Source organism: Somniosus microcephalus, chromosome 8, assembly GCF_052327205.1.
Source record: "Somniosus microcephalus isolate GS21.2 chromosome 8, FLI_Smic_1.0, whole genome shotgun sequence".
NCBI lineage: Eukaryota > Metazoa > Chordata > Chondrichthyes > Squaliformes > Somniosidae > Somniosus > Somniosus microcephalus.
Window position 1 is genome coordinate 142,094,718 of NC_140994.1, and position 25,238 is coordinate 142,119,955.

The 25,238-nt window shown below is 49.1% G+C and overlaps 1 protein-coding gene across 2 annotated transcripts in view; it reads right to left on the reverse strand.

Annotated features, from left to right (window-relative positions):
• The window catches only part of shtn3 (shootin 3), a 301,957-nt gene that overhangs the window by 24,814 nt on the left and 251,905 nt on the right, over positions 1-25,238 (reverse strand). The window contains exons 10-13 of one of the 2 annotated variants that reach the window (XM_085995196.1): positions 19,210-19,375; positions 18,432-18,502; positions 17,367-17,467; positions 11,090-11,107 (exon numbers count right to left, since the gene is read on the reverse strand). In XM_085995196.1, coding sequence (XP_085851322.1) covers positions 11,090-11,107; positions 17,367-17,467; positions 18,432-18,502; positions 19,210-19,375 — 356 coding nt within the window. The remainder of the gene's footprint in view (positions 1-11,089; positions 11,108-17,366; positions 17,468-18,431; positions 18,503-19,209; positions 19,376-25,238) is intronic. The other variant, XM_085995197.1, reaches the window with a different exon arrangement.

The following is a 25,238-nucleotide window of genomic DNA, read 5'->3' on the forward strand; positions in this document are numbered from 1 at the left end:
ACCCATTCTTCTGAGTTACCTGACCGCTAATCTGCCCCCACTGCCTCCCCATAAATATCGGGGCCAGTATTTACATTTCAAAAAGAATATAGGAAGGAAGACTTGCATTTACTTCATCGCTCAGAAATGTCTCAAAGAGCTTTGCATACAGTGGATGACTTTGAAATGCAGCAATTGTTGTTTTGTTGGCCATTTTGAGATAAATGAGTGGTTAATCTATTTTTGGCATTGTCGGTTGAGTGAGGAAACTTAATCAAGAGAACTTCCTATTCTTCCTCAAGTAGTTAGATGGGATCTTAAATGTCCACCTGGAGGGTAGGTAGGGTCACCCAAAGGATGGCAGCACTGACAGTGTAGCAAGCACTGAAGTGTCAGCCTAGACTTTGTGCAAAAGGCCTGGAGAGAGGCTTAAACCCAAAACCTTATTATTTAGAGGTCAGAGTGCTACCAACTGACAGAATATACTGTTGTTAACAACCATGATAAACAGAACGCTGTCTTGTGGGGTATCACTTGATTTGTGAGTAGATTTCTCAATGTTCTCTACAAATGTTCAGGGAAGACGTGCTCTGGTTACCATGTGCAACAAAGTCATTAATGTGTTCATGAAGGATTCCTCGCTCAATATTTCTAGTGAAAACATGAAGATATTCTTTGCAGAGCTATTTTGTCCCACTTGGGCTGAATGACCCATTTCTGTGCTGTAAATTCTATATAATTCTATATATGAATGATTAGGACTGGCCACTTGTGGAACTGTTGGCCATAAAGCACATCCCCACATGGTATCCTGTACATATACAGGCACAGAAGCCTACTCGCCTGGTCTGGTATGTATCTGTACACATTCAGTACCAGTATAATCAACAGCTGTAGGAGTGAGAAAGAAATGGAGGTGAGAGCCACTTATCGGGTCTATGGACGGTGGGGAGTCTTACAGTGGGGTCTGTATGTATGGCATTGGTTTGAGGTTCAGAGCTTCTCCTACAACAGGATGCTGCGGAACTCAACAGGGGAAATTTTGACTTTAGGCGACAGTGTAAAACGGCCAATATCGGATCAGCCGCCCGTTATACATCTCTCCCCATTTTCATTTCCATTGAAGTTTTGAAACAAATCGGGAGAGATGTGTATTGGGCGATAGATTCGATAACGACCATTTTACATTATTGGCAAAAGTCAAAATTACCTCCAGTTTCTTTCAATCAGCTTTGCTTAATTTTTACCTGGAAAACATTGCTGAATGTTTAAAATGTTTTTATAAATCTAGCAAAGATCCAGCAATGGGAAAAAATTGCCCAAATGCATCCCGCAGTCAGAGATGCTGTGACTCACTAATTTTATATTTTTATGAATACAATCTCTTTTGACCGACCTAGTCTAATTTTTTTAATATATATATGGGAGCTCACATAGTCATGGAAACAATAGCAAAGCAAGATCGATGTCAAAGGTTATATTCCCTCAATTGATTCACATTAAGAGCAGACCATCCTTAAGGCAACAGCTCATCTGCTGTCACTGCTCCCCGAGGTTGGCTGAACAGCTGAGCCCAAGCTGGCATGACACAAGCGAACATCTCCTCAGAATATCTGTGCATTGAAGTTCATAACCCTGTCTCACCAAGCCACAGGAGATCGTGCCTCAAATGTTAACACTTGATATTTCTACCAGCTGCCTGACTCCCTAGTAGCATTTGGACCTGAGTGGCTCTTGCGAGTTAGATACTTCATCTTCACCCAGAGGATTTTGAAGATGATAGCTGGTTACTTCTGAAGAAGGGAGAGAATTGGCATCACATAATGTGGAATGTTAAAACACACTCTGAATTTAAAACTATTCCTACTAACATGTAATTAAACTTAAAACTGATGTAAATAGACTCCCTCAATGGTGCAGATGGTAAATGAACTGTTTCAAGTGCCACTGAGCAGAGAGGGCCAAGATTGATCCAGGGTCTCTGGGTTAGTTGGGGGAGGGGGGGTCGCTGAATCAGCAAGGGTTCCCACTCTCGATCGCTATCCAGGTATCCCGTGCTGGGAAAATACATGTGTGGGTGTCAGTTGAGAGTAGCGCTTGGGCTGAGCAGTGATCACCACCAACCACCACCCCCTCCGCCCCCCACCCCATTGTTTGAATAGTCTGCTGGCACTCCATTATCTAGACTCAAACATGAAGAATGGCCCCTTGTGTGAGTACCAGAGGACAGTCAGTGCTGTGGAATTATACCCCAGGGATTCACATCTTCAAGGACGGAAGAGAGAAAAAATGGGGGGAAAACCCTCCTTGTAACAGAACAATCCTACACAGAAATCACAGGGGTGGGTGGGTGAGTGGCATCATTGCTATTCCACTCCTGAGATACTGAAGGGCCACAAACTTCCTTACCATGTCCCAGATACTATCAGAGGAGAAATTGCACAACAGTAGGTAAAGCCTGTCCTGGATAATTCATTCCCTGAGCTATTAATGCTCAAACAATCTCTAGGAAGCCTCAAAGTGTTGCTTATATTGTCATTTTTATTTAAAAACTCACAGGCCTCTCCCCCATCTCCATTTATTGCAGAGGACAGTGGTAACATGGTCTCTCCTGCTCAGGATCATTCCAGTCCAATATGAAAACATCTGGAGAAGAGTATTCAGGCTTCCAGCAATACCCAGTTGTAATGTATGTACAGGAAACTTTGTGCTATCCGGCACCCATGGGACTGAGCTACTGCCATTTTTTTAAAAGCTCCGGATAGACCAGCGTCAATGTTATCAGATAGGAGCTTTTCATCGCAGTATCTGACCACAAACACTGTTGCTCAGCAACAGCTTGTAAACACTCGGCCCCTTGGAAGCGTCTCTGAAGCTGTTGCTAAGATACAGAGATGCTTTCTAGAGCTTGCCGTGTCTGACCACAAACACTGTTGCTCAGCAACAGCTTGTAAACACTCGGCCCAGTAGCTTGGAAGCGTCTCTGAAGCTGTTGCTAAGCGACAAAGACGCTTTCCAGAGCCTGCCTGTGAAAAGAATGCTAGGAGAAAAAAAAACACCTAACCAAAACGGCTGCTGATTTCTGCCGTTAGATCAAAGTTGCCGGACATTCAACTTCCGGATAGCACAAAGTTTCCTTTACCTTTAAGGGGGGAACTACTTTGTACAGCTCATGTATACTGTAGTACCGGCAGTGACCACACCTGTATATAACGCTGAGTAGTAATCTGTACAGATCAGTTGCAGTTTGAGCCACATTGAGTAAACACCTGTTGTACCGTTCTCCGCAGTCCGTTTCTTATTATACACGGACGTAACATTGGCGACGAGGCAGGTTCGAACCTACCTACAACTCTGCATCACCTCCCGGGGATTCGTTCCTGGAGATCAGTGGATTGGAGGTCAAGGCCAGAGACTCGGGCGTCGACCACAGGCAACCGCCCAGTCATCCAGCAGAGACTCGAGAATTGCGGGGGAGGCTGTCGAGAGCCAGACTTGGCTTTCCAGTCGAGGTGGTCCAGCGAAACGGGCTGGCAACAGGGAGTGCGCAGACCCTTCCCAGACGGCGGCAGGCTAGAGCCCGGCCGAGCGGCACAGCAAAGGGCCGAGCAGCGTCGACGGGGAGAGAGAGGGCAGAGCGCACAGGGCGCAGCCGGTGTTCAGGGGCCGAGCAGCGTCGGAGAGAGGGAGAGAGAGACGCGCAGAAACCCGCGAGGCACCGCCATTGCCACGAGGACCGCCGAGAGCGGCGTTGGCAGCAGCGCAGGAGAAGCGCGCGAAACCTACAGGGCGCCGCCATTGTCATGAGAACCGCCGGGAGCGGCGTTGGCAGCAGCGGGGGAGGACGGAAAGCGCGGAAGACGCCATTTTAAGCCATTGGGAGACGCCATTTTAAACCACACCCAAAATGCCGAAGAGTGGCAGTATCATCGCATTTGACAATGAAGTCGAAGATTGGACTACATATGTCGAACGAATAGAGGTGTACTGCAAGGCAAATGAGGTGTTAGATGACAAGAAAGCGTCGGTATTGTTAAATTTAATGGGTGCAAAGACGTATGGTTTATTGGGCCAGAAATTCCAGAACGGGGCTTGCAGCGCGTGCAAGCCCCGTATTTGCACTTACCCCGCGCTCCTGCCGATCAGCTCCAGGGACGCCTGAACTTGGAGAAATAGAAAGCACATTCCCGGGCAGCGTATGACGTCACGCCGCCCAGGAGTGCAGCCAGCGCGGACCCAGGAGCGTGCAGTGTAAGTGAGACACGCCCCTTGAGGTCTCAGTTTCACTGGACACGCCCCCAATGTTTCTGTCAAGCTGCTTTGCTTTTTTACATGCAAAGCAGCAGTTTAAATAGGTTTTTGGAAGTTTTTTGAAGATTTTGGTAACTTTTATAAACTTTTTTAAATGTTTACATTATTTTGAGTAATCTGAAGTAGTTTTAAAGAGAATTAAAGCAATTTAAAGACTTTTAAAAGCCCTAAAAGAATTTTTAAAATTCCATTTATTTATTTAGCAATGTCGTCGTCATACGTGTCTTCACACTGTTCCCTTTGGGGAACTGTGTGAAGTGGTGGAAGGATTTATGGCCGTGATTAACGCTCATTCCGTGACCGTAACCATCTTTGAACCAGCCATTAGGGCGGTTAGTCCTATGGCGGGAGGGTTTTACGGGCTCCCACAAGCTATACAAGGAGGGGGGGCCACCCACACCCACGGACGCAAATATCCCACTGGATGTCAACCCAGAATTTAGAGCCGGAGCTCCGACTCCACTTGCCGGGACTGTCTGGAGCGGGGTTCGAAACCCTACCCTGATCTGGCCCAGCGGCGGGGATCCTACCGCTATGACAAACGCCCAATCCGATTAGCAACGTGAAATGGCAGCATAGGGCTCCAGTCACGGGGAGGGAAAAGGCACAGGAAACGTATGGGTGTCACCTTTTGTGCGGAGTGGGCCTTTTGCGTAGCAGTAAGCATCCCCGCCGCTGGGCCAGAAGGAGTAGGGTTTTGAACCCCACTCCAGACAGTCCCGGCAAGTGGAGTCGGAGCTCCAACTTTAAATTCTGGGTGGACATCCAGCGGGATACTTGCGTCCGTGGGTGTTGGTGGCCCCCCCCCCCCTCAGATGGGTTGTGGGAGCCCGTAAAACCCTCCCGCCATAGGACTAACCACCCTAATGGCTGGTTCAAAGATGGTTACGGTCACGGAATGAGCGTTAATCACGGCCATAAATCCTTCCACCACTTCATACAGTTCCCCAAAGGGAACAGTGTGAGGATACGTGCGATGATGACCTCTTGCGCAATGCACCTCCTTGGACCCTCAGTCGCAGATGCGAGGGGGCAAGTCGTGCAAGTGTTAAATTTTTTATTTTATTGACATGTAAAATGCTGGCCCAATAATTCCCTTCCAAATGCGCTAGTACGGTCGGGGTACTTACGCATCTGGCCGGATGAAATGCCGGTTTTCAGCATGCACAGTGCATGTGGGGAAAACCGGCATTTCCTGTCCTCTGAACGAAGGGGTTCAGAGGCAGAACGCATGCGACTGCACAGGCAGCGCGTGCGCAGTATAATTCGCCTTCATTAATGCTTTCAGTGAGGTCCAGTCATTACAACTTACACATGAAAAAAGCATGGGTACAGTTGCTACAGAGGCTGCGGAGGAAGATATTTCTTATCGTGGAGCTTCTGAAAGTATGTATGTCTGTATATATTCCTTTGCGTGTTATGTATATATTCCTTTACTTATGTGTATGAATGTATTATTTAATTATGACTTTCAGAGAAAGTAACTTATTGGAAAATCATAATTAAAAACATACATTCATAGTAAAGGAATATAAAACATACATACATATACGTAAAGGAATATATGTGGACATACATACATAACTCATTCTCACATTCCATTCACACAGCCACAATTGCTCCTTCTACCTACCGTTCTGAAAACCCTTTTAAAAAAAAAAAAAAATGTTAACTTTAAAACTTACTTAAAATTTCTTAAAATAACTTCCCTCCCTTTCCCAAACAAAAATATTGCATTTCAGAAGCTCCACGATAAAATATATCTTCCTCCGTAGCCAATGAACCACTTTACACTTGCTTTTTTTCAGTGTAACTTCTAAGGACTTAACCTCACGGATTTCATGAATGAAATCCACAGAGTTCACTGCGCAAGCGCTGCCTGTGCAGTCGCACGCGCTCGAGGTCTGGAAATGCCGGCGTTCCCCGCATGCGCTGTTCATGCTGAACGCCGGCATTTCCAATGGCCAGAAGCGTGAGTAGCCGACTGCACTCACGCTTCTGGCCTGGAATTTCTGGCCCAATATGAAATCTAGTAAACCCAACGAAGCCAATGGAAAAGAGTTTTGAAGACATAGTAACGATACTAAAGGAAGATTTAAACCCCACACTGCTGCTGATGGCAGAAAGATTCAAGTTTCACAAACGGAACCAGCATAAGGATGAAAGCAATGCTGATTATTTAACAGAACTGCGCAAACTATCGAAACACTGCCAGTTTGGAGCGGGACTGGCAGATACCTTAAGGGACAAGTTTGAGTGTGGGCTTCAAAGTGAAGGAAGCCAGAAATGGCTTTTATCTGAAAAGGACCTTACGCTGGAAAAGGCTTTCAGCATTGCGGTATCATATGAAGCAGCAGCACGGGGCGCTGCAGAGATACAACAGAGACCGCAAGAATATGGCACAAACGAAATGTCCTATGGAACAGAGAAGTGCTATCGCTGCATCAGAACAACACACGACCAGAATGATTGCTGATTCAAAGACAAAGTGTGCAGACTGTGGAAAAGTAGGACACATAGCACGAGTCTGCAGGTCAGGAAAGAAAACCAGCAATAAGAAACCGACCAAAGGGAAGTACAAGAAGGTACATAAGATAACGGAGAATAGTTCAGACGAACAAAAGAGTGATCACGACTCCGAAAGCAGGGAACTGAGTTGTCTGAAACTACATAATGTGATCACAACGGAGGATCACCGAACCATTTGGGTCACTCTCAAGATAGCAGGAGTCCAGGTAAAGATGGAATTGGACACAGGATCAGCTCTAACAGTCATAAACCGACGGGACTACGAGCGGCTATTCTCACACATACCCTTGAGAGACACAAAAATTATTTTGAAGACGTACACGGGGCAAAAAGTCTACCCCAAAGGAAAAATAAGGGCGACCGTTATATATAACGGTAAGGAAACACCAAAACTAAACCTGTATGTATTGCAAGATGGAGGACCACCATTACTGGGACGTGAATGGATCCGGAAAATACAACTGGATTGGCATTCCATACAGGCTCTGACTGTGGCTGACAAAAAGGATGACGACGTCACACCTGGGCGACTGTCAAAGATCCTAACTGACACGAAAGAAGTGTTCCAGCAAGGACTCGGAACACTAAAAGGCATGACAGTGACGATTAAAATTGAAGAAAACGCAAGCCCAAAATTTTTTAAGGCCAGACCGGTACCTTAAGCGATCCGCCCAGCCGTCGAAGCAGAGCTGGAGAGTCTGGAACGTTCAGGTGTACTATCCAAGGTAGACTGGAGCAAGTGGGCTACACCCATCATCCCTGTGATGAAAAAGTCGTTGAGCAGCACGCCTGGGGAACCAAGGAAGGTTCGCATTTGTGGGGACTTTAAGGTAACAGTGAATCCGGTCCTTCACACCGTACAATATCCACTTCCGCGGATTGAAGATATTTTCGCCTCGCTATCTGGAGGGAAACGCTTCACTAAGATTGATCTGGCCCAGGCGTATCTGCAAATGGAGGTAGAAGAAGCATCAAAAAAATACCTCGCAATCAACACACATAAAGGTCTCTACCAATACAACCGGCTGGTATTCGGGGTAGCATCAGCTCCGGCTATTTGGCAGAGGGCAATGGAACAAGTCCTGCAAGGGATCCCAGGGACCCAGTGTTATTTGGACGACATCCTGGTCACGGGCGAAAATGACAGTGATCACCTTGCCAACCTGGAGCAGGTGCTCAGTAGATTGCAGGAATATGGGCTCCGAGCTAACCGCCCCAAATGCGAGTTTTTTAGAAAACAGATCTCGTATTGTGGCCACGTTATCGATAAAGAGGGGTTACATAAGTCCCCAGAGAAGATTGAGGCAGTAGTCAAGGCTCCAGCACCGGAAAATGTGTCACAACTGAGGTCGTTCCTCGGGCTGGTAAACTACTACCATAAGTTCTTGCCAAATTTGTCTACAATACTACACCCACTGAACACCCTACTGCAAACTGGGGTGCCATGAAAGTGGAGTGACGAATGTAGACGAGATTTCCAGAAGAGCAAAACACTAATCACATCGAAAGAGGTATTGGCCAGCATTACCAATTCGGTTGGCATGTGATGCGTCACCCTATGGCATTGGAGCGGTGCTGTCGCACAAATTCTCGGACGGCTCAGAGAGGCCAATAGCCTTTGCGTCACGATCACTAACCTCAGCCGAGCGTAACTACGCCCAGATTGACAGGGAGGCACTCAGCCTAGTGTGGGGAGTGAAAAAGTTCAATCGCTATCTGCACGGGCAGAAATTCACCTTGCTGACTGATCACCAGCCTCTTGTCTCCATTTTTAATCCGAAGAAGGGCGTTCCGGTGATGACTGCGCAACGACTACAAAGATGGTCACTTTTTCTAGGGGCGCACCACTATGAGATTGTATATAAGGGCACGAAACAGCATGGAAATGCTGATGGGCTATCACGCCTGCCACTGCCTACTGCAGAGGAAGCACCAGCAGTGGATTCTGTCGAAATATTCCATTCGACTATAGTTGAATACCTACCGGTAACTAACGCTTGTATCGAAAAGGAAACCTGAAATGACCCGACACTGTCTCGGGTATATGATTTGACGGTGAAGGGATGGCCAGCACATGGCGACTCACTGTTGCCAGCATTCTCGACAAGGAGAGAACAGCTGTCAGTGTGCCGGAGGACCTTGATGTGTGGATCCCGAGTGGTAATTCCACCCAAGTTAAGGGATAGAGTGCTCAATGAGCTTCATGAGGGTCATCTGGGAGGGGTAAAAATGAAAAGCCTAGCCAGGGCTTATGTGTGGTGGCCGGGAATCGATAAACAAATCGAGGACCTGACCAAGAGCTGCTCAGGATGCCAGAAAGTCCAAAATGCACCACCACAGGCCCCTCTACACCCATGGGAGTGGCCCTCATCTCCATGGCAACAGGTGCATATTGATTTTGCTGGTCCATTCATGGACCCAATGTTTTTAATAGCCGTGGATGCGCACTCGAAATGGCCTGAGGTCATCAAAATGTCCTCCACCACCACGGAGAAAGCTATTGCAGTCCTACGGACCATTTTTGCCAGGAATGGCTTGCCAGAACAGATTTGCTCCGACAACGGACCACAGTTTGTGTCCGAAGAGTTCCGGAGATTCTTGAAAAAGAATGGGGTAAGGCATTACACATCCGCCCCGTATCATCCAGCCACAAATGGATTGGCTGAGAGCTTCGTACAAACCTTTAAGAAGGCAATAAAGGCTATGTACAATGACAACATTCCGCTGCAGCATAAGGTGGACAATTTCCTGTTCGCCTACCGGAATGCCACACATGCAGTCACCAACCAGGCCCCAGCCATGATGTTCTTTAACCGAAGGTTAAGATCTCGCCTGGATTTGCTCAGACCAAACGTACGAAGATATGTTGAGAGTAAGCAATTCCAGCACATCCATGAGAAGCCAACAAGGAGCTTCAATGTAGGGCAACCAGTCTTGGCCCGCGACTACCGAACAGAAAAATGGCAGCCAGGAACGATATGCACACGGCAGGGCCCACTAATGTACACAGTGGACGTTGGGGAGAGCATCGTGAGACGCCATGCTGACCAGATCCTAGAGTCACAGGAACAAGTCAACCCCATGCCTCGCCCATACGTACCTGGTGATGAACCCAACGTACAGGTTGTATCTACCCCAGAAACAGTAGCATCAGAAGCTGATGAACCAACCGATGACAGGGGGCCAGAATCGCCACCGCACCAAGAGCAAGACACTCGGGAAAGGCGCTATCCAGAAAGGATCAGGAAGCCCCCCCAAAGACTGAATTTATAAATAGACTATTTTCAGCTAATGTTGCATGTTAAAAGTGTTAATTGTAATTAGTTTGATATTTAATTGTTAAATGAGTGTTATGGTACTATTAATCTAAAAGGGGAGGAATTGTAATGTATGTACCTTTAAGGGGGGAACTACTTTGTACAGCTCCTATATACTGTAGTACCGGCAGTGACCACACCTGTATATAACGCTGAGTAGTAATCTGTACAGATCAGTTGCAGTTTGAGCCACGTTGAGTAAACACCTGTTGTACCGTTCTCCGCAGTCCGTTTCTTATTATACACGGACGTAACACCAGTCACAAGCTGTAAGGACAAACCTGACTCATCAGCCCTTCCCGCTAGCTTCTAGCACACAGGGGGAGGCTGGCTATGCCTGCAGTCCAGGCTCTGGCGGGAATCTTTCCCTCAGTGGATCCAAAAGAATCTCACAATCTGATGCACTATCAATTGCTACAAAAGACTGGAAGTAATAAACAGGCTTTTATTACCAAAGAACAGAGCATGCCTCTTGTGGTTGCCTGGTATCCAAAAGGGCCGGAGGCTGCTGAGCAGCGACCTTTATACCCAGCCATGAGGGTGGAGCCAGGGGCGGAGTCAGCTGAGGCATGCACAGACAAGTACAACAATATGCAAGAGTGAACAACAGTACTAACAGTGAACAACAGTACTAACAACAGTGGTGAACAACAATACTAACAACAGTGGTTTACCACACAATCAAAATCCCAATCTTTCACAGCCTAGTTGCTAATCAGGATCCATCTTTAACTCTGGGTTTTCAGGATGGTCGAGTCCATAACAAAGCTCCTCCCACCGGTTAACACAAATCAGCTTTAGACAGCATTTTTGGAAAAAGAATACAAAACAATCCCTTTAATTTGGGACTTCTGTTGTACACGTGCAGGACAGGCTTCAAAAACATGTGCAGGCCGGGAGGGGTGTGGCGGGGGCGGGGGGTGCATGGAAGAGAAGAAGAGGAGGAGTCCTACCTTGTTGCTAACTTTCCTCTTCAGAATGGAAATCACCGAGCAGCCAGCAAGAGAGAAGAGAGAGACTGTAAGTGTAAAGTCTTCCATTCTTATAGTGTAACCTACAGCGACACACTGTCCAGGATTCAAAACACATTTAAGGTTGAAATCCAACAATATTAGTAACAAAGAAAAGATCAGAAAAATAATTACAGATGAGGGTGGCCATTCGGCTCATCTAACTCATCCTTCCGTGGAAACCTATGATAACCCCCATCAATCACAACCATGGGTCGGGGGCAAAGCCTGAGTTTCAGCAGAAATGTTCTGGCCCAGGGATCTGCCTTGTGGCCTTGCTTTGCACTATTTGCACCACTTCGATGCTTCTTCCCTTGTACCTCGGTGACCTGAACTGAACATCATGCTCAAGGTTTGGCCTAATCAGACCTCCAACATGATGGCCTCAGAGTTTTGCCAGCTTGTATTGCATTTTTAAAATTCAGATCTTTTTGTAGAGCAACGGTTTTAAGCTACTTGAATAAACACATTTAAATGGCCTAAAGCCTTTGTTAAAATAGTGAACAAGTTAACATCTTCATTACTAGTATCACACATACAATTTGTGACTGATTGTTCTTCCCTTTCCCCCACAAGCACTTAGTGCTGTTTACTTGATGCGAAAGCTCATACTTGCTTGGCCAGCCATCATACTTTGCTAGCCAGATTAATTTGACCAATACTGTCAATGTAAATGTTGTAATTCACTTTGCTTCCTGTCCAGCATTGTGGCCCATTGGAGCCACGAATAGCTGCAATATTCTGAATGGGGATGGCTGCTCTCGTCCCATTTTTCCCATTTACGATGTCACTGGGATGTTGTCCGATCAAAGGGAATGCCACACAAATGTCTGCTCCTACTTTGTCTCACGGTTGCAAAGAAAAACGGAGAGATGCCAATAATAGTCCACATATCTTTCCTTATCTATTTCTATAATTTTGCTTGACCTCTCCCCAACAGGAGGTGGCAAGGATTTACAAACAGCTGCTCATCTACACCCATACTTCCCGCAGCACCAGCAATTAGCTTCAAACTGACCTCAGAATACCAATTGGACCTTGTGGTCTTAAAGGGACCAGGCACGTTGAACATGGGCCTACTTTGGGAGGTGAATAATGAGCATTGCCTTGTTATAGAACACCAGGGCCTAGAAATTGGGTTGGTAGCACCGGCGCTGAGCGCCTAAAGAGACCTAGAATTGGGGCGAAGCACTATGTTGGGGCGGACGCTATGAAGATAGCGCCAACTCAGATATTGACTATACATTTAGCGCCTGCGCTAAGTGTTTGCGCGCGCCCGCGAGCGCAAGCAGCTCATGACGTCATTTCAGTGTGCAACGCCTTTTAGGAGCGCCTGAGCGCATATTGGGTGGCACCCGGAGCCTTAGCGCCCAGCGCTATTAGTGACAATTCAAGGGAGGGCTAATAGGCCCTTCTCGGAGTAGGGGGGCGCTATTTAAAGGGGACAGCTCTACTGCAGAATCTTCTGCCACTTGGCCTGCTCATTGCGCTCGCTGCTAGAGAGAGTTGGCGAGCTAATGTGGAGCGGAGTTCTGGGATTTGAGCTTTACAGTACTTGGTACCTTCAACCCTGTCCGAAGCGCTTGCACCACTACACCTAAAAGCCTTTTGACCAACTGGCATCGGAATGGGAGCTTGTTTGGAGGGCGACGGACCTCATCTGCACTCTGTGCAGCAGCCATGACGACCTGCCTTGCCCTGCGGGGAGACGGTGGCCGAACTTGCCTATCCCCCCTGCGTTGCTCCATGCCGCTTGGTCCGGCAACTGGTTCATCCTCAGAGCCACCCCCCCTCCCCTCCAGGGGACTACTATCCCCAGTCTGCAGATGCCTCCGCTCCCCGGATTCTGCAACGGCTGGTCCGGATTCCTCCTGGTCCTCGCCTCTGGTGGCACTGGCACTGGCAGCTTCAGCGCGTTGAGCCCGAGTTGGTGCTGCTTCAACTGAAAGTGGGAGGTGGAAGAGTGGCTTTAGCAAAAGGACAGGTTTGCTGAAAGGCATGCCAGATTGCGGCAAGGCTCTGACATGGCTGCACACTGAGGATGCATGCTGGCGGGGGGACCAAGTGGAAGGCAACAGGTGGAAAAGGTGAGAGTCTTAACCTCGCTGTCGGTAATGGGGTCGGCAGATGCAGTGGTCACTGGACCAGACAGACGTCCTCCAAGTATCTGGTGCACTCTCTCCTCCAGATCCGTGAGAGTGACCACTTGTGCAGGTCCGCCACCGGTTCGACGCTGCTCCTTTCTAATCTGTGCCATCTTGGACTGCAGGGGAAAGAAGGGGAGGTTCTGTTACATGAGGCCTTGAGACTTCATCGCATGCCCCCCATGGTGCAAGAGCCCTTACATGAGGCCTTGAGACCTCATCGCATGCCCCCCATGGTGCAAGAGCCCTTACATGAGGCCTTGAGACATCTGTCCATGTGTGTGGCCAGAAAGGGCCATGGGTGCATACTGACAGATGGCCATTGGCGCATCATTGCAGCAGGGCGCCCGAAGCCAGCTGCAGATGGAGGGAAGCACAAGTTTGGTAAACCATCACTCACCCTAACGATCCGTGTGAGGTCGTTGAATTTCTTCCTGCACTGAACAGGGGTCCTGGTCGCCATGCTGCTGGAATTCACCCTCACAGCAACCTCCCTCCAAGATCGTCGATAAGCCTTCTGATTTGGCCTCTTGCCATTATCCGGATACAGGCCCTCTCGACGGTGTTCAACTGCAGCCACCAAGTGGTCCAGAGCCTCAGTGCTGAAGCGCTCTGCTCTCTGCCTAACCTTCTCCATAATGCACAAGTTTCTAACGCCAGACAAGGGCGAGCGCCGAATCTGAGGCCTACAGGGCGTTGGGTGTTTAAGCTCAGTCTGACTGACCCGCCCCTTTAAGAGCCGGCCAGCGCCTGTAGGTCTCGTGCTTTCCCGTAATTGAGTTCACCTGCGCTACGCCCGCCCGCGTCGATATTGAGTAGCGCCTGACCTTTTGCGCCTTAAGAGCACCGTGCAACGGCTGATTTAGCGCCTCAATCCCCTTTGGGGGCGATGCAACCCAATATCGCACCAGGCGGCGATAAGTTTCGTCTGGCTATAAACTTTGCGTATCGCCAGGTCTAACGCCTCAAGCGGGGCTATACCCAATTTCTAGGCCCAGATCCTTTAACTTACCACCGGCAATGCCCTGGGAGATCTGCTAGTGACATACAAAGATACTTTTAATACCCTGATTCTTGGTTTCTGGCATTAAATGATTTCTCTCTTTTCGACACAGAAAAAAGAACCAGGCTGTGAAGTGTTTGTTTCCCCTTCACTGGGAGTACCAGCCATTAACTGTTGTGGAGAGCGGGCCAGTGGCCCTTTAACCCAACTAACCATGTGCCCACTGCTGGCTGAAGTTACATAGAATCCAACTGTTCTACATGCTTTAACTTCTTTTCCTTTCAGTAGAATGTCAGACAATCTTTACGCGTGGATTCTCCTTTCAATCACTAGTAGAAGAGCAATGATTACAAAGTCTTCTGATTAAAAATATTCTTTCCATGTCGACTACAGATGCCTAGGGTAGGATACAATGTAACATCACAATCTGGTAAACCAAGCAGAAGTGTTCCAGATGTTCCAGCCATTTGATGAGATTACAGACAGCAGAGCAGATATTTAACCCCTTGAATACTCGAAGCACTTTGTGGCTCTGAAGCATGTGGGGATTTCTGTCTCATGCCATTTACAAACAAAATTCGTTCACTTCAAAGATTCAATATCAGACAGCAGAACCATCAGAAACATGTCACATTTGATTTAAAGAAACATTGGTCCTAAATTTCCACTAGGGTTCTCCCAAACTCCTCCCATAACCTGCTGGGAGATCAGCGGATCTGATCTGGGAGACCCCCTGGAGACTCGATGCCTGAAAGAGGTCACACAGTGCCAAAGGATGATAAAAAGTGTGTGACTTGACCAGACTGGACTGCTACCCACTTAATATGGTTTTTTATATTCGTTCATGGGATGTGGGCATCGCTGGCAAGGCCAGCATTTATTGCCCATCCCTAATTGCCCTTGAGGAGGTGGTGACGTGCCGCCTTCTTGAACCACTGCAGTCCGTTTGGTGAAGGTACTCCCACAGTGCTGTTAGGGAGGGAGTTCCAGGATTTTGACCCAACGACGATGAAGGATTGGCGATATACTTCCAAGTCAGGATGGTGTGTGACTTGGAGGGGAACTTGGAGTTGGTGGTGTTCCCATGCGGCTTCTGCCCTTGTCCTTCTAGGTGCTAGCGGTTGCAGGTTTGGGAGGTAAGAAGCCTTGGCGAGTTGCTGTAATGCATCTTGTAGATGGTACACACTGCAGCCACGGTACGCTGGTGGTGGAGGGAGTGAATGTTTAAGGTGGTGGATGGGGTGCCAATCAAGTGGGCTGCTTTGTCCTGGATGGTGTCAAGCTTCTTGAGTGTTGTTGGAGCTGCAATCCTCCAGGCAAGTGGAGAGTATTCCATCACACTCCTGACTTGTGCCTTGTAGATGGTGGAAAGGCTTTGGGGAGTCAGGGTGTGAGACACTCACTGCAGAATACACAGCCTCTAACCTGCTCTTGTTACCACAGTATTTATGTGGCTGGTCCAGTTAAGTTTCTGGTCAATGGCGACCCCCCCAGGATATTGATAGTGGGGGATTCAGCGATGGTAATGCTGTTGACTGTCAAGGGGCGGTGGATAGATGCTCGCTTGTTGGAGATAGTCATTGCCTGGCACTTGTGTGGCGCGAATGTTATCTGCCACTTATCAGCCCAAGTCTGAATGTCATCCAGGTCTTGCTGCATGTGGGCATGGACTGCTTCATTATCTGAGGAGTTGCGAATGGCACTGAACACCGTGCAGTCATCAGCGAACATCCCCACTTCTGACGTTATGATGGAGGGAAGGTCATTGATGAAGCAGCTAAAGATGGTTGGGCCTTGGACACTGCCCTGAGGAACTCCTGCAACAATGTCCTGAGGCTGTGATGATTGACGTCCAACCACCACAACCATCTTCCTTTGTGCTAGGTATGACTCCAGCCAATGGAGATCTTTCCCCCCCCGATTCCCAATGACTTCAGTTTTACTAGGGCTCCTTGATGCCACACTCAGTCAAATGCTGCCTTTATGTCAAGGGCAGTCACTCTCACCTCACCTCTGGAATTCAGCTTTTTTGTCCATGTTTGGATGAAGGCTGTAATGAGGTCTGGAGCTGAGTGGTCTTGGTGGAACCCAAACTGGGCATCTGAGCAGGTTATTGGTGAGTAAGTGCAGTTTTCCACATTGTCGGGTAGTGTTGTAGCTGTACTGGAACAGCTTGGCTAGAGGCGTGGCTAGTTCTAGAGCACAAGTCTTAAGCCCGGCAGCTTGGATGTTGTTGGAGCTCACAGCCTTTGCTGTATCCAGTGCGCTCAGCCGTTTCTTGATATCTGTGTTCAATTATCATTTCTTTGACATTTATTCAGAAAAGTACAAGAAAAAAACCCAAATGTGCACACATAATTCATCCTATTATTTAGTTTTGCATGTCTTTTGTTTTTAACTGTTCACTATTTCACAAATAATTGGTAAACATGTTACTGAACTGCCCAGATTGCCACGATATTTCAACCTACAGACCAGCCTCCAAATTACTGAAACTATGCACCAAATAGCATCAAAAACTTATTTACAGGGTGGGTGGGGCAAGGGGGTGGTTTTCTGTCCTCAGAGCCCAGTCAATAAATCCTTTGTGTCCTTTAGTTTTTCTTTCTCCTGCGATTAAATTAATGGAATTTTGAGACTGCCTGTTTATCAAAACGCGACAAACCTGTGTCCTGTTGCTCTTTTGGTGCTACTACTTTTCACATGTCACTAGGAGGATTTAGATTTTTCAGTTATTTGGAGGGGCTGTGTCAAGTGTTTATTTTGTTCAGTTTTTGTTGGTTTACCACGTTGTCATGTACGATGTTACTGTGCATTAGAACATTGTCCTCATCTCTGGGAAGGTGGGGACCTGGAGTGGATTCCAGCCCAGACAGAGGGTGTGGATGTCTCCTCTGTTTTCGTCCTGAGTGAAACAAATGCAGCCAATCTCAGCCTAATTCTCAGCAGGAATGAGACTACAAGGAAAAATAGTCTCTTCACAATTGAAAAATGGGACCCTCAAAATGGTGGTATGGATGGTACACGGTCCTGGTTGGAATATAGTACGAATTAAAATCTCGGGGGAATTTACCTTTGAGACCTGTGTCACAGGCCGCAACATGACACCGTGCTTTATCCGTTCCATCATTTCATTCACAGCTTTCACTTTCACATCATCAATCCCCGTCTGGTCTGGAGAAAATGAGAGAGAGAGAAAATAAAACAAAAACATTAATCTTACTCAAAGCCACACTGAACCAGGGCTGGATTCACTAGCTACAGGAAACTTTCGATTAACCGGCCCCTAAATGACCGGAACGCTCTATCCACCGGCAAAATTCAGGAGTCGGTTCAGGTAACTTTTATTACTTTTATTACTCCATTTGTTGCTGTGCAAGAGTGTAGCTGAAGCTGTTGCTAAGCTACAGAGACGCTTGCAACTTGTGCCGATTGTTTTGATTCTAAGCAACAGGGTTTGTTGCTTTATATGGAGCTCTGAGCTCCGTATCTTTTACTATAGCGTTCGGTTATCCGGAATTGTTGATGAACCGGCAACACGTCGGTCCCGTCCGTGCCGGATACCAGAAAGTTTCCTGTACTGTACTCCAGTGAACCAGGAACAGTGAGCTACTCAGGCCCCTTCACCTCCATCACCTAAATGTGCGAGAAAGTCTCATACCTCAGGCTGAGACTGATTGGAACACTTTAATTTCAAGTCCCCAGGATTTTTACCCCCTATTTCAAATCTATTGAAACTAGATGTATCTGAGGAGATCTGAGCGTGATTGGTGAATATTATTCCAAAGTTTCTTGCAAGAGTGAAACTCCGTAGAGCAGAGCAGCTGCGAGTCAAATCACAGCAACTTTATTTTAAATGTCTGGGGCTAATTTTAACCTAACCCGCCCAGCGGGAAACTGGCGGAATCTGACCGGCCGCCCGTTTTACACCCCGCCCTAAGTCAATGGGAAGTAAAAGCGAGCGAGGTATAAAACAGGCGACCGATCTGCTCCTGTCAGTTACCCGCTGAGCGGATTATATTAAAATTACCCTCTCTGTTTTGGAGTGATGCAAAAAACTTGGTCCCAACAGACCGTGTCTGTGATGTTGTTGAGCATTGAGACCTACATTTGGCATAATGCGAGGCTGATTACTTACTGTTGCTAGGTTCAGACTTTGGCTGTGTCTTGGAGTTCTTGGACGATCTTCGCACTATAGCAATGAGGGAACTGTAAGAGATACAGTGTGAGTCCCAGCAGATACAGACAATCACCTCGCCACAGGCACAAACAGAACTTTCTTAACTCTCAATTGCCTAGCCTTTGGTCCTCCATTCACCACAATACCTCTGCAGCTGCTGATTTGTTCAACTACTCCCTCATCTCCTTCAATGCCTTCATCCCCAGCAAAACTGTTACTATCTTCCACCTATATAATTCCTCTGATATGGTGCACATCTTCGCTGTCTCAAGTCCAATACATGCAAACTTGAATGTATCTGGCACACAACTAGCTTAGCCATCTGTCCATCAGATCTGACTGGACTTCAGCAACCAGGTCTCGCTCACCCAATATTTTAGCATAATTCTAGTGTGCAAAGATAACCTCAGACTCCCTTTTTCCACTACCTCCTTACACCCCTGTCCCCTATCCCCTTCACCCTCACCTCTAACAATCAGTGTGAGGAGTTCATGGATTTATTTGTCACCGAGATCGAGACCATCCATTCAGCTGCCTTTACTGTTTTCCCATTTTGCTCTTGCCCACCAAGCCAATCCTCCTCAGACTTTCCCTACCCTCGCTCCTAACCCCCCCCCATCTCTTTCTAGTTTCTTTCCCCTATGCCCTCTCCAAGTTCATCTTCTCCATTAGACCTATCTCCCGCCCCTTCAACCTCATTCTCACATCTAACTTGTGGCAGATTCTGGGTACATACCTTATGGGGTTGCAACGTGTGGCTGGAAGGGGAGGGGGAGGAGGAGGGGGAGGAGGGGGTGGAGGAGGAGGAGGAGGGGGAGGAGTTGGTGGAGGGGGTGGAGGTGGAGCTGTGGCAGGAGCTGACTCAATCACTTGAAACTTCATCTTCTCCTTTAATTCTTTCACTGCAAAAAGACGTTAAGATGCATTTTAGTCCTTGGAATAATCCCTGCTGCTCTCAATGTGTAGTGATGGATATTTCATTCTAAAACCTTAATCTCATCAAAAAAGGTGTTATCTCAGGCGAAGTACAGACGATCCACACCACATTTCACCTGGAGTCAGGAGGAACAGTAGTGCTATTCTAACAACAATAACTTACATTTATATAGTGCCTTTTGTGGTAAACCACTGTTTGTATTCCACTGTGTACATGCCTGGACATGCCTCGGCTGACTCCTCCCACAAGTCCTAGTATAAAGGTGACTGCTCCCCAGCCCTTTGTATTTCTGGACCGGTCGACCACTCGAGGCAGACCTTCATTCTTTTGTTAATAAAAGCCTTTAGTTACTCTCTTAACTCTCAGTCTTTTATGAGTAATTGATAGCGCATCAATTTTATTAACAAAATTTTTATAATGGAGAAGATCCTCACACCAGCATGCCTGGATTTAGATCATCGGGAGGCGGACTCATCCACCAAGTTTACTCACTGGCTTAAGTGTTTCGAAAAATTCCTGACCGCCTCCGCAGCAATCAAATCGGACGAGGACAAACTGGATGTCCTGACCTCCAAAGTGAACCACCGAGTGTACTCGGTCATCCAAGACGCGACCTCGTACGCGGACGCTATCAAGCTCCTCAAGGACCAGTACACGCGCCCAGTGAACGAAGTGTACGCCAGGCACCTTCTGGGGAGTCGTAAACAACAACCTGGGGAATCGACCGTGGAATACCTTCAGGCACTGTCTGTGCTTGGCCGGGCCTGTGGTTGTAAGGACGTAAAGGCCGCCGTGTACACAGAGGAACTTATCCGGGACGCTTTTGTAGCGGGCCACAGATCCAATTACACCCGACAGCGACTGTTGGAGCAGAGTGACCTCGACCTCAACAAGGCCTCTGAACTCGCACTATCATTGGATGCAGCCTACCGGGGCATGGATGCCTACTCCTCTGCACCGTGGACGCCGCGGGGAATGACAGCCTGGGACACGGTAGGACCGCCTCATAGCGCCGTGCCACCCCAGCCACACCCCAGCAACGGCCCAACTACCGCAGCAGTGTCCCAAGGCCAGACAGCAGTGCCCCAAGGCCAGAAATGCTACTTCTGTGGCCAGGCAAAACACCCCAGAGCGCGCTGCCCGGCGAAAAACGTGATCTGCTCGGGCTGCGGGAAGAAGGGACACTACGCTAACGTCTGCAGGGCCAAAGCCACCCCGAACCCCAGCAGCGCCGCGTGTGGGCCATGCTGGCCGCCATCTTGGGCCTCCCCGGCCATGTGCGAACCACCGGTACAGCAGCCATTTTGGACGCCTCCAGCCACATGGGGATCATGGACGCCGCCATCTTGGACGACAGCCGGAACGCAGCAGGCCCCCAACACCGCCTCATCTGATACCCGCAGCGACACACCGACCCCTACGCTGGCATCCGTTACACTGGACCAAGCGAGACCGCACCAGCTGGCCAGTTCCACAATGGACATTAAGGTAAATGGCTACGATACAATCTGCCTTTTTGACTCTGGGAGCACGGAGAGCTTCATCCACCCCGACACGGTGCGGTGTTGCTCTCTCCCAGTCCTGCCTGCGCACCAGCGGATTTCTATGGCCTCCGAGTCCCAGTCGGCGGACATCGGCGGCTACTGCGTAGTGACACTCGTAGTAGATGGGACCGTGTACGATCATTTTAAACTTCTGGTCCTGCCCGACCTCTGCGCTGCCGTCCTGCTGGGGTTAGATTTTCAGTGCCACCTTAAAAGTGTTACGATGGCGTACGGTGGACCCCTACCCCCACTCACAGTCCGCAGCCAGCAGCTCCCAAATTGCCCGCCGCGCACCAGGTGCAACCTCTCCACACTCAGAGTCACCCCCCCCCCCCCCCCCACTGTTTGCTAACCTCACCCCCGAATGTAAGCCCATCGCCACAAAGAGCAGGCGATACAGTGCCGGGGACAGGGTTTTCATTAAAACCGAAGTGGAGCGGCTCCTGAAGGAAGGGATTATTGAGGGCAGCACCAGCCCCTGGCGAGCCCAGGTTGTGGTCGTTAAGACCGGCGAGAAGCAGCGCCTGGTCATCGACTACAGCCAGACAATAAATCGCTACACCCTGCTGGACGCCTACCCACTCCCCCGCATAGCTAATATGGTCAACCAGATCGCGCAGTACCGCGTCTTCTCGACCATTGACCTGAAATCAGCGTACCACCAGCTCCCTATCCGCCCTGAGGACCGCCAGTATACTGCCTTTGAGGCAAACGGCCGCCTCTACCACTTCCTTAGGGTTCCCTTTGGCGTCACCAACGGGGTCTCCGTCTTCCAAAGGGAGATGGACCGGATGGTAGATCAAAATGCGTTGCAGGCCACTTTCCCATATCTGGACAATGTGACCATCTGCGGCCGTGACTTGCAGGACCATGACGCAAACCTCGAAAAATTCCTCCGCACCGCCCAACTCCTGAACCTGACATATAACAAGGAGAAGTGCATATTCCGCACAAACCGCCTCGCCATCCTTGGCTGTGTTGTGGAACACGGAGTCATCGGCCCCGACCCCGACCGGATGCGTCCCCTTATGGAACTCCCACTGCCCCACTGCCTCAAGGCCCTGAAGAGGTGCCTAGGGTTTTTCTCCTATTATGCCCAGTGGGTCCCCTACTATGCGGACAAGGCCCATCCGCTGATCAAGTCCACCTCTTTTCCCTTGACGGCAGAGGCCCGCTTAGCCTTCCACCGTATCAAGGAAGACATTGCCAAAGCCACCATGCACGCAGTGGACGAATCCATCCCCTTCCAGGTGGAAAGCGACGCGTCCGACTTTGCCCTGGCCGCTACCCTCAATCAGGCGGGGAGACCCGTGGCCTTCTTTTCACGAACCCTCCAAGGCCCGGAGACCAGACACTCCGCTGTTGAGAAGGAGGCCCAGGCGATTGTGGAGGCTGTGCGTCATTGGAGGCACTACCTGGCCGGAAAACATTCAGTTGCTTTCATGTTTAACAACAAGCAGAGGGGCAAAATCAAAAATGACAAGATCTTGAGGTGGAGAATCGAACTTTCCACCTACAATTACGAGATCTTGTACCGGCCCGGGAAGCTCAATGAACCCCCGGATGCGCTATCGCGTGGCACCTGCGCCAGCGCGCAGATCGATAGACTGCGGGCCCTCCACAATGACCTCTGCCACCCGGGGGTCACCAGGTTCTTCCACTTCATCAAGGCCCGCAACCTGCCTTACTCTATTGAGGAGGTCAGGACCATGACCAGGAACTGCCAAGTCTGCGCTGAGTGCAAACCGCACTTTTATAGACCAGACAGGGCCCACCTGATAAAAGCCACTCGCCCCTTCGAGCGCCTGAGCGTTGATTTTAAAGGGCCTCTCCCCTCCTCCGACCGCAATGTGTACTTCCTCAATATTATTGATGAATACTCCCGTTTCCCGTTCGCCATCCCCTGCCCGGACATGACCAGTGCCACGGTCATTAAATGTCTGAACGACCTCTTCACCCTGTTCGGTTTCCCCAGCTATATCCATAGCGACCGGGGCTCATCGTTTATGAGCGACGAACTCCGTCAGTACCTGCTAACTAGGGGTATTGCCACAAGCAGGACCACCAGTTACAACCCCCGGGGGAACGGACAGGTGGAAAGAGAAAATGCGACAGTTTGGAAGGCCGCCCTGCTAGCCTTAAAGTCTAGGGGCCTTCCAACCTCCCGCTGGCAGGATGTGCTCCCCGATGCGCTCCACTCTATTCGGTCACTGCTCTGCACTGCCACTAACACCACCCCCTCATGAGAAAATGTTTGTCTTCCCAAGGAAGTCCACATCGGGGACATCGCTACCGCCATGGCTGACGTCCCCAGGGCCGGTCCTACTGAGAAGGCACGTGAGGACCCATAAAACGGACCCCCTGGTCGAGAGGGTCGACCTCCTCCACGCCAACCCCCAGTATGCTTACATTGCATACCCGGACGGGTGGGAGGACACAGTCTCCATAAGGGACCTTGCACCCTCGGGGGCCGCAGTAACCCACTACTCACTACCACCCCCCCCACGATCCGATATCCAGCCCCAGCAGACGGCAGGCCTGGGCCCCGCGACCCGCTCGACATCTACGAGGACGACACGCCTGTGCCACAGCCTACGCAGGATTCGATGCCGGAAGCTCCACTACCCCTGCCGTCGCCACGCCGATCACAGTGGCAGACAAGAACTCCGGAGAGACTCCAATACACTAACTTTTAGTACACTTCACCCCGCCGGACTCAATTTTAAACAAGGGGTGAATGTGGTAAACCACTGTTTGTATTCCACTGTGTACATGCCTGGACATGCCTCGGCTGACTCCTCCCACAAGTCCTAGTATAAAGGTGACTGCTCCCCAGCCCTTTGTATTTCTGGACCGGTCGACCATTCGAGGCAGACCTTCATTCTTTTGTTAATAAAAGCCTTTAGTTACTCTCTTAACTCTCAGTCTTTTATGAGTAATTGATAGCGCATCACCTTTAACATATTTAAATGCCCTAAGGTGCTTCACAGAAGCGTTATCAAACAAAATTTGACGCCAAGCCACATAAGGAGATATTAGGACAGGTGATCCAAAAGCTTAGTCAAAGAGGTAGGTTTTAAGGAACATCTTAAAGGAAGAGAGAGAAGTGGAGAGGTTTAGGGAGGGAATTTCAGAGTTTAGGGCCTAGGCAGCTAGAGGCAGGGTCACCAATAGTGGAGCGATGAAAATCGAGGATGCCCAATAGGCCAAAATTAGAGGAGCGCAGAGATTTCGGTAGGGGGTGGGGGGGGTTTAGAGCTGGAGGAGGTTACATAGATGTGGAGGGGGCGAGGCCATGGAGCAATTTGAAAACAGGGATGAGGATTTTAAAATCGAGGTGTTGCTGGACTGGGAGCCAATGTAGGTCAGTGAGCACAGAGGTGATGGGTGAATGGGATTTGGTACGAGTTAGGATGAGTTCAAGTTTATAGAATCATAGAATGGTTACAGCACAGAAGGAGGCCATTTGGCCCGTCGAGCCCATGCCTGCTCTCTACAAGAGGACTTCAGCCAATCTCCATCCCCTGCCCTTTCCCCGTAGCCCTGCAATTTTTTTTCTGAAGAACCCTACTCTCGTTTTCTTGACACTTATGGAAGGTGGAGGATGGGAGGTCGGCTAGGAGAGCATTGGAATTATCCGCTAATATCACAAGTGGTCATTTTAAACTTGTATAGTTTTTATTTGATTTCAGTGGGAATAATGTCCAAGCTGCACTAGTTCTTTGCAATCAGATAAGGTTTCTTGGTTACTTACAGCTCATTAATCGGGGATGCCGGTCATAAACCACGTGTCTGCCACGTTTTCTCCATTACAACCGTGAGTACACTTCAAAAAGTATTTAATTGGCTGTAAAGTCCAGGACAAAGCAGCCCACTTGATTGGCACCCCATCCACCACCTTAAACATTCACTCCCTCCACCACCGGTGTACCGTGGCTGCAGTGTGTACCATCTACAAGATGTACTCCAGCAACTCGCCAAGGATTCTTCGGCAGCTCCTCCCAAACCCACGACCTCTTCCACCTAAAAGGACAAGGGCAGCAGGCGTATGGGAACACCACCACCTCCAAGTTCCCCTCCAATTCACACACCATCCTGACTTAGAAGTATATTGCCGTTCCTTCATCGTCACTGGGTCAAAATCCTGGAACTCCCTCCCTAACAGCACTGTGGGAGTTCCATCACCACATGGACTGCAGCAGTTCAAGAAGGTGGCTCACCACCACCTTCTCAAGGGCAATTAGGGATGGGCAATAAATGCTGGCCTTGCCAGCGACACCCACA